The sequence below is a fragment of the Ixodes scapularis genome, unplaced genomic scaffold, assembly GCF_016920785.2.
Source record: "Ixodes scapularis isolate PalLabHiFi unplaced genomic scaffold, ASM1692078v2 PGA_scaffold0__279_contigs__length_252992795, whole genome shotgun sequence".
NCBI lineage: Eukaryota > Metazoa > Arthropoda > Arachnida > Ixodida > Ixodidae > Ixodes > Ixodes scapularis.
Genome location: NW_024609835.1, coordinates 200386857 through 200396734, shown reverse-complemented (window position 1 = coordinate 200396734; position 9878 = coordinate 200386857). Strand labels below are relative to the sequence as shown.

Below are 9878 nucleotides of genomic sequence, written 5' to 3'. Positions count from 1 at the left end.
TTTAAGTGCAACATAAATTTCTGGTTAATTTTAAATTTTTTCGGGTTTGTGTGCCTGCTTCAAAAGTAATCATCGGAAGCACGGTCCTGGGAGAAAATTAAAGAAATTATTTCTTACTTAAGGATGAGCTCTGTATTCAATACTGATGTATCCATACTTTCTATATAATATATCATCTACCTTTCTTGATATTCAGGTCATAGGTATCTGAGATTTTGAATTACAGTTTAAAAAAAAAAACAGGTGTTCCGAGAATATCTTTCAAACTCTTTTAAAAACTAGCAAATGTGCAAACAAGATGAAGGTCAAGTGAAGACGTACAGGAACAAAATTTTGTCTGTGTACGTCCATGTTTCTGTAATTTTACAGTTCTTTCTCAAACTCACATTTTATGTGTTTTTTTTTCTCCAATTCAGCGAGATGGTATAGCTGGAGTATTATGGGATCTCATGAATTGGCAAGCGACTCGGATAAAGAAGCAGATGGAAGTGGTGCTCCTCTTCTCGAGAATAAACAAGTAATCCAGTCTATTTAAACCAGCATATTTTATCAATACACACAATGTTTGGTTTCATAGAGTGAGCAATTCTTCTCTGCTGATCCTGTACAGATGCGAAACTAAAACAAGAATAGAAAATTTATATGACACAAAGTTTATATATAGCACGATTTGTCTTTACGCTGGAAAGTGCTTTATGTACAGTGAAGTAGCCACTGCTAAAATGTCTGTCCAAGCGGCAAAAATATAAAAAGTAAGCACACAGCAACATGCACATCAGCACAAACACAACAGCACAAACGAAGTGAAAATGAAATTTGATGGCCGAGGTTGCTGAGTGGGGCTGCTTAGCACCAAAGGTGATCTTCCCCAGAAGCACTGTTCACAATCACTGAGCACAGACACTAGTTGATCCGTGTTGTTGCCGAAAACAAGTTGCACATACGTCGACTTCCTCCAAAGCATGATGAATCACAATGCTATGCAAGTAGAATTCAAAGTCTGCAAGCTGAAGTTGAAGTGTTTCAAGGGGGACAATGCTTGCATAGAAGACAAGACCTCGCAATGAATAGGCAGACACACGAGCATACATACACACACAAAACTGCAGAACACAATTTATCAGTTGCCTCTGGTGCTCATCATTGATACTTTATACACTGTAAAATGACAAGCGGTTGCGATTGGCACAATATGCCCGCATCTTGTCTAGAAGGCCACTTGTTGTATTTGAAGAAACTGAGCATTTACATTATTGACACAAACTTGCCTTTAGCTGATTTCCTGCAGCAGAGGCCAGCATATTTATCAATTTAGTGAATTCAGATGTTCACATCAGCAGGCATGGTTACAGTTACCAAATAAGGCAAAATATTTCAAGTCCAGGAACAATTTACAGAATACATATTTTGAGTTCAGCACTGCACTGGAGGATGTTTCCATTTATTGCTATACACCTTAAAACTGCTTGTAGAATTTTAAACGACCATGTAAGCGTATGTGTGCAATGGTGCTGGGTGACAACTAAAAGAAAAACACTACATCATAAATTTGGAGATACCAGCTGACACATTGCACTATAGCTGGCTTTCAACATGTATTGCACTAGGATTCCCCTCCTATATGGCACAAATCACTTGTGTGCAATGTATCTTATTGCGTGTTGAGTGAGCAACACTACTGGATGAACATGTTAATTCTCTTTTATGCTAAAAAACCATGGCCTCTAGTGACTTCAAGTGGGAAAAATGCAAGCAAAAGGTCTATGTCTTAAACATTTACGTTTAAAGATCTAAAAGAATACGGGTCAGTAGAACAAGAAAATTTAACTGATAAATTACAATGCACAAAATGAATTGAGGGTTGAGGGATACTTTTCTGTAAAGCATGATCCAATTATTCCATACATCAGTAGAAAGAGCAACTCAAGGAAATGTCAGTTACAAACAAGAAATTATGTAGCTCTCATCAATAAATAACATGTCTCACCCTCCTACATTAAGCAAAAAATTCACACACTTACACATGCATACACAAACATACACACATATAGTTACATACTATCAACCGAAAAAACTCTTTGGTTCCTGACTTAAAACGCCGCCCGAAGGCAAGACGACCACAGTCACAGCCTACAACACCATCGGGGCTTGCACCACTGTTCATTGCCGACTTCGACGGCAAATATGCTTTGTCACCCTGTGTGCAGCTTGTCTGGATGGGAGACTTCACTGCTTCCATTTGTTGGAACAGCCTTCCAAAGTCCTATTTACATTGGCGTCTCCCGCCATCATACATGGGTGGCTAGCGTTCCTGGCTTGAGGTGACTTTGCTGTGATGTGATATACCTGCATGAGGGGAAGACAGAGATGTGTTAAATTTGCTTGCAAGAGGGAAGACAAAACTCGGCATATAAAGTATCATACAGTGTAACGTCCTTGCTATACTAAGTTCCAGCAGCAGAAACTGAACCTCTCTTTTACTAGATTTTACAGGTTGTATTCAGCATTATCAAAGTACAGTCATAATAGTACAGTTGTGTAAAATGGTTTCAGAAGTTTTCGGATGGTTTCGGAGCGCTGGTAGATTATACTGTTGACTGCTACCTTTTACATGCAAAATATGTTGAAATATAATTTTAAACTGCAAACTTCTTACACAAAAAATGATCGTAGTTGAAGAATTGCTTGCACTTTTTTTATAAAATGATATGTCATTTTGAACAAGAGTTACAGTTACTTCTTCAACAGATCCCATGCTGGAAGCAGTTTTGGCCAATCACAAAAACCCAAACCAGTCTATTCAGATAATTGATAAGAAAAGAGCCATAATAATAACGTCCAAGGTGATGGTTTCAGTAATATTTAGTTTCATGTCTGCTTCAAGCAACTGTATTCTGTGCTGGCGAAAAGAGTAGTTTAAAGAACGTAAGGCTGTCTAAAGTTTGTTAGGTATGAGGTGCAATCAGACGTTTTGAGCATAGTTTGATTCTCATAAAATGAGATGGCAGCATGGTAATGCATGTGCAGCTGAGGAGGCAGTGAAATTCATATGTTATTGCAACATGCACTGTCTTTCTGTATATATTGGTAGGCGTTCTACACAAAGTTTTGAAATCATGTGTGCAACCACTCTGATGTTTTCAGTATGAAGTGCAAACGAGGAACAGAAAAAACAGTGAATACCGAATTTTGTGTAGTATCAAACTCAAAAATCTGGAACAGAGACTGTTGAAACTTTCTGGCAGGCTTAAGGCAAAGAAGCAATGAGTCGTCTGGAGTGGCATTCACACTTAAGAATGCCAAAACGTCACTAGAAGAAGACAGGCTGAGGCAAACTTTTACAAGCGGAAAGCTTGAAAAATTTTAGAGAATTAGAAAATGTGTACTTGAGCATTATTGCAGAAATATTCAGGACATTGTTTGCATTGCCAATGTGTCATACAAGATAATGCATCTCATTCTCACATTCGTTAGCAACATGCACCACATTGCTGCAAAGTGCTTGTCAAGGCTTTTGCCCCTAGAACTCTAGGTGCCCCATGCTGAAATTTGTCGGGAACTCAAAACTTTCCAAAAGTAGAAATTAAGAGAGGTTGTGGTTTAACATATATAAGGCAAGCGCCTTGTTGTATATGGAACTAGTCCTGAAACACTTTGATTGGACCTCATAGGAGCAAAAAGTAACTCTTATATTCAGCTGAACCTGAAATATGCATAAAATCTAAAGAATCACCCTCTTGCAAAATAGGAGACAGGAGCTTTGGTCCTTCTAACATCCCCAAATCTCAATTGGACAGGCATAAAAAGTGTCATTAATCTGGTTTTGATCTTTCTGGATGGTAAACCTGAACATGACTAATTGTAACAAAAAATTTCAACAAAGCATGGTCGAAGTCAATAATGGCACACTATTGACACACAAGTAACTTCATGCCCTCATGCTACTCCAAATTTACAATCATTCACAGGAGTGAATTCCATTTCATTCTATGTGTTTTTGTATTTTTTCACATTGGCTCAGGAATGAACTGGAAAACAAGCAGAGAGCATGACAAAAACCTTCTATAATTATTAGAATGCCAAAATTTATCCATGGAGGGTATTTAAAATGTAAAAGCTACCTGAGAAACAAATTTTGTTTCCTCTGCATTGTGACTGGTTGTGCCCAGACTATGTATTAAATAAAAGACTGCAAAATGGTTTTTCATGTGGCACAAGTGAGGTGCTACATGTCAGTTTCTTTAAAGGGTAGATACTGAACCGGCTATGGGTATCCGAAGGAGTACTTGAATGCAATGACAATGTAGGTGCTATGGAGACCACAATAAGTTGGAGGGGGTGTTATTAAGTGAGTGATCGACCAGCGCCATCAGCTCATGGCCACCGGCGGTGCTTGTGCACCGAGTGCTTGTGCATCAGGTGTGAGGGTTAGAGGAACACCAGGCGCAAGCCACATTAAACCTATTTAGGTATTATCTCCTGCCTCTAGCTTCAGCATTTAACACAAATTATTACTGAAGTTTGGCAAATGAATTTATCACTGTAAGTGCTGTCAGAGCTTGGTACCAAGTTGTTATGCAGGTTTCTGAGACGACTGCTTCTCATGCTACCATGAAAATCATCCGGAAAGCAAATGCCTCACGAACGAGTAGAAAGCCAGCAAGAAGTTGAAATGACAAGCCAGAACTAGAAGAACCCAAAACGAAGTGAAGTGGACATGGGCAGACAATCTGTGTTCTTTCTAGCATATTGCAGTAAACATTGTAGTCATACATGCCACAAATGAGCACAGTTTGAAACCATGGTTGCTGTTACATGTAGCACCTCAGTGATTGTGCACACAAGATGAATAACATGTCCAAATTAAAACAGATGCAAAACATTCAAAATACATATTCAGTGGGATGCACTGCAACAATTGAACCTTCAAATAGAGAGGTTAATTTGTATAGTGTTGTAGAAATGGTGGCAAAGATATAATGTTACATATTTTTGGTGACACTCAATGACAGCTGTCACTTTTGACTGAAAAACCCATATCCTCAATTCCTGCTCCAAGGGTATTAGGACATTACAGGAGACATGAATACTTCTTGTAAAGAGCAGTTTATCATGGAATAAAGTAGACCTGATGGAACCATCTGCACATACTGCAATTACACGGTGCACCACGGGATGTACTAAACGAGGTGGCCTGATGCATCCTTTTCATTTCAGCAAGTGGTTCATAATGAAAATATTTTAATTGCAATCATTTGAAATCTGCATCGCCCAGTTGTGCCAAATTCTACTTGTTTCTATTGAACTTAATAATCATAAAATGACCTCATCCTCAGGAAACCTCTTTCGATATGCCTCATTGTAAGTTTTTCCCAATCCCAAGTATTTTCTTATATATGTATGGTCATGGAAAATGTAAGCTGTAATGACCAAGCAATGACCAAAAGGTATCAGCGATGCTGCCTTGACTATGAAGTTATAGCATATGCTACATGCTAGGTGGCACATGCAGAAGGTACTTTGGCCACTGCTATCTGGTTGAGCCTCCTCCATTTCAACATTTCAGGAGCACTTCGATATGACTCTAGTTATTCCTCGCTACCAGCTACCCATGAGTGTCACAGCTTTCAGTATCTGGGCAAGTTGTCCCTGCACCATTTAGATTATTTTTGGGACATCAGAACAGGCAAAAGTAATTACCAGAAAAGCAACCACCAGCAGCATGTACAAAACAACGGCCCACAATTTTAAGCATGATCTGTTTGAGTCACATAACACACTACCACAGAGTCGTACATTTACTATCTTGCTGCTGGTTAAACTTTTCGCATTGCAGCAGTGCTGCGAATAACTTCTGGTCATTGCTCGTCATTTTAGCTTACTTAGACCACACGTGCACTTTCACATGTTCAATTACTGGGTGCAAGCTATCTGCCTGGATTGACCTGTCCACTATATCAATTGATTATACAATTATAAAATAGAAATTAGGATGATACCAAATAAGACGCCATTCAGACAGGATTTCCCTTACCTGTTCTGGGGCAGTGTGGCCGAAGATGCTCCCGGCAACACAGAGTTGACGGCTGGTACAGCAGCTACTGCAGCCCTGGGGCTCACGTAGACCCCTTGAGGTGGTGGGAGGGTGGACTGGGACGTCCGGAGGTAGGGGTTGGCATAGCCTGCCCGGAACCTGGGGTCAATACCCTGTCCCAGGTCATTGAGCGACTGTGGAGAGCTCCCATACAGGCCACTGTCCCTGCTCGCATTGAGTTGCAACGACGGCGCTGGTGGGTTGTAGTCCCTGGCGTAGTCCACATATGGGATGTAGCCATTGTTATTCTGCGATTCCTGAAAGAAAATACAAGTGGTACAACAGCTCTAAAGTCCATCGCTAACAGAGTAACCAAAAAATTGAAAGGAAGCAGAAAAAAGGAAAGTAAAGGGAATTAGAGTGAAGCATATGTATGCAGGACAAATCAGAACAAGTCTGTGTTATGACACTATGTCGCCTTCTATAAGTGTCACTCTGAAAGTAATGCATTATATTTTATAAAAGTGGCCCAAGACACCACCGCACATGTTGGTAGTATAGCAGCAAATTTTCAACCTTTCCGCCAATATTCAGTAGACATTGTCACCTGTAGTGATACGCCAATCCTTCAAAGGCTACGGCACCAGCACCACACTCGACGACACCGACGACGGGGAGCTTCACGACTGTTTGGATGCGCTGGATCTCAATCGGTTCGAGATAATCACGCTGTCCTAGCAGATGAGTGTGTCGATCTAATCTTCTATCATGGTAAGGGCAGTGAGGCAATGGGCCACGTGTTTATGACTGGCGACAGTGACATGAAAGACAAGCCATGTTCAGGGTGGCAATGCACAGCTGTCACACCGCAAAATAAAGAATGTTTAGACCAGCTCATAACTACAACGAGGGTAGAAAGTTGGGCAAAATCGTGATTCATAATGATTAATAAGCACAACAAGATGACGGACACAGAAGGAGACACAGACACAGCGCTGTGTCTGTGTCTCCTTCTGTGTCCGTCGTCTTGTTGCGCTTTTTAATGATAGTAAGTACAAACTGGCAGATTACGACCAGTGAATGCTACACCACAGCCATGACTAAGCTAAATTTCTATAGCTGGGTCGGAGATGCCAGAAACCTTTCTCTTGCAACACAATAACTCCAGTCCCTATAGCAGTTTGGGTACGCTGCAACACACTGGCAATCTTGGTTGAACTAATATTTCTTGATAAGAGGTTCATACAAGTAGCAACATTTTTTGAAACGCCGACTGCGTCACGGTGCAGAGTTTAGGAAGCGAATGGCGGCACACAGCAAAACAGTGAGCTGAATGACATCATTTTGTACTTACGGAATGTGCTTCGTCATTCATTTAGTTGTTGTTACTTGCAAAAAGCAGCATTAAGAGACTTTAGGCTTTGCTGTCCTGTCTACCACAACCATCATACAATACATATTTTTCAGCTTCTAATTCCTCTCACTTCCGGTCAATGAAATATAGTATATGTGACAAATATTTTCCTAGCAAAAATGACATCATGCAAGCTGTGAAGCAGTGGGTCACCTCTCTCGGTTTAGTCTTATCGGTAAAGAATGGAGGCACTCGTTCCCGGTTGGCAAAAATCCATAGCCAATGGTGGGGACTATTCTTTTTAAAAATGTGTTAAAGCTGTTAATACCCGTTATGAAAAAGTGTTGTGAAAGAAGTGGCATATATTGTAGTCCCCAAGGGAAAAAAATAGCCATTAATTACAGAGGAACCCTCATGTAACATTGATTGGCATTTAGTTCAACCAATAATTTCATGAGAGGTTATTTTCAGGAAACCCTTAGTACTTTGCTATTTTGGGTTGTCTGCAGGGTTTCAGATCTAGTAAAAACTATTCTGTCATATTTAATGTCCTCGTTTGTAAACACTATACCGTCATTTGATATCCTCGTTAGTAAATACTATCCTCTCATATTTACTGACCTCGTTTGTATGGTTTAGATAAAATTCAGAACTAGGCTTACGATTTTTTTTTTCAAATGTAGGCACATAGAGAGCATGTCCAGTTTGCTTAATTAATAAAAATTGCAGTCTTGGAGTTGTACGGATAATTGAGCGCTTAAATTTCAAACATCAACTTTACCAATGTCACCTTAAAATGTGCGCCGATTATTATTTAAGAAAGCACGGACACTAAAATCGAACTAATAACACGAAGATGATCAGACCATACATCAGCAATAATGACACATTCAAGTATTCATTCTTCGTTCATAGCATTGAAGATAGGAACTGATTGCTGGAGGAATTAATCACCATTTGTGAAACGCAATCGTTCGTGCATAGCTTGACTAAGCACTTACAGGAAATTTCATAATCCTCACTATCATTGATTTTACATGTAGGATATCCACAAAAATTATTAACTTTTCTACTGTATCTTTATTTGTTCAAAGTAATCTCATGAAAGTATGTGGTTGTGTACAGTACCCTAGTCAAAAGAGATGAAGCTGTGTTAAATTTCTGTGTCATTGCTTGATTGAAATTTTAGATAATTCCATAAGAACATACTATGTTCTCCATGGTAATGTACCTATGGATTGCGTCAAATATAGTGTAACTTGCCAGGGCGTGAAAAAGGCCTGCAGTATTTCAAATAAATAAATTTGTATTACCATAATTTTGTCCTGAGCTACATAATCTTTTTAACTTGTAAATTATTACTATACCAAAGGAATGATAGAGAGCCATAAAATATTAAAAGGTATAAAGAAATCGGAGAGCACATACCTAACCTTAGCCAGAAGAAAGGAATTGAGAACATAAAGGGCTTCAGTGCTTTTCATAACTAGGAGGAGCTTGTTTGTGAGTTAGTCAGAACAATGTAACGTTTGACAGAATTAATCAATTTATATCTTAATTGAACTAATATTGCTTTCCGGGGTTCTGGTCATAAAGTTCACCACAGCAACTATTATGGTCAAATGCATGATGGCTTTTCTTAAAAGTGGGCCTTTAAAGAAATGATGTAAACATAGGTGAGTTTGTAAACTTTCAACATCTTGAACACCCGAGTCTTCAAGCAAAAAGTGAACAACACACAGACAGGTCTCAACCCCAGGGGAAATCTGACAGGTATAAGAATGTTTGGTTAAATAAACACATACGCTCAAATAAGATCAGATAAGGTCATATAAAAACCTGATTAGAACATATAAGAACAATATTAGATTATATAAGAGGTTATAAGGAACTAATAAGAAGTTTCTTACAACTTTTTATGTGCTCTTGTATGATTCTTATATGCTTTTATTTTATTATATGCCTTTATAAGATGCAAACATTTCTCATACAAATTACATTTTTCACTAGGGAAACACAGCTGTCATGTTTAGTCCCATTTCCTTGTTTATAAAGCAATCCATCACCAGCCTTCAGATGCAGGAAGTCAGATGCCATCACAGCCCACAGAGAGACCACCCTTAACACACCCTTTCCTGTTCACAACCTTGAAAGGCACCAACCTCACTAACTGGCTTGCTTAACCTAATCACCACTTTACAGTTATCTCGTCACTCGCAGTCCAACAAGCCAGACAAGCGACATGTCACATTTTTGCCCCATGCTGGGTATTGCAACCTGTTCCCATAGACCAGGGTTTCTAAAGAAGAGCAGGTAAACCATCTTCCAACACATTTCATAGCAAATATAATTTCTCATTATGTGGTACTCACACCAGGGTCCCTCATAGGAAAACCTTTCTTTTTTTAAATTTAACATTTTATTTATTTTACTTTACCCTGATCGCCAACCCACGATATAACTCTTTGCGAAAAACCATTTAGAAAAAAA

At 39.2% G+C, this 9878-nt stretch overlaps 1 protein-coding gene across 3 annotated transcripts in view; it reads right to left on the bottom strand.

Moving 5' to 3' along the window:
- Window positions 1-526: 526 nt before the first annotated feature.
- LOC8043463 (irregular chiasm C-roughest protein) overlaps window positions 527-9878 on the bottom strand; it is a 225740-nt gene continuing 216388 nt past the window's right edge. For all 3 annotated transcript variants that reach the window (XM_042290763.1, XM_042290765.1, XM_029993312.2), the window contains 2 exons: window positions 6035-6351; window positions 527-2346 (listed from right to left, as the gene is read on the bottom strand). In XM_042290763.1, coding sequence (XP_042146697.1) covers window positions 2289-2346; window positions 6035-6351 — 375 coding nt within the window. In that variant the 3' untranslated portion in view covers window positions 527-2288. The remainder of the gene's footprint in view (window positions 2347-6034; window positions 6352-9878) is intronic.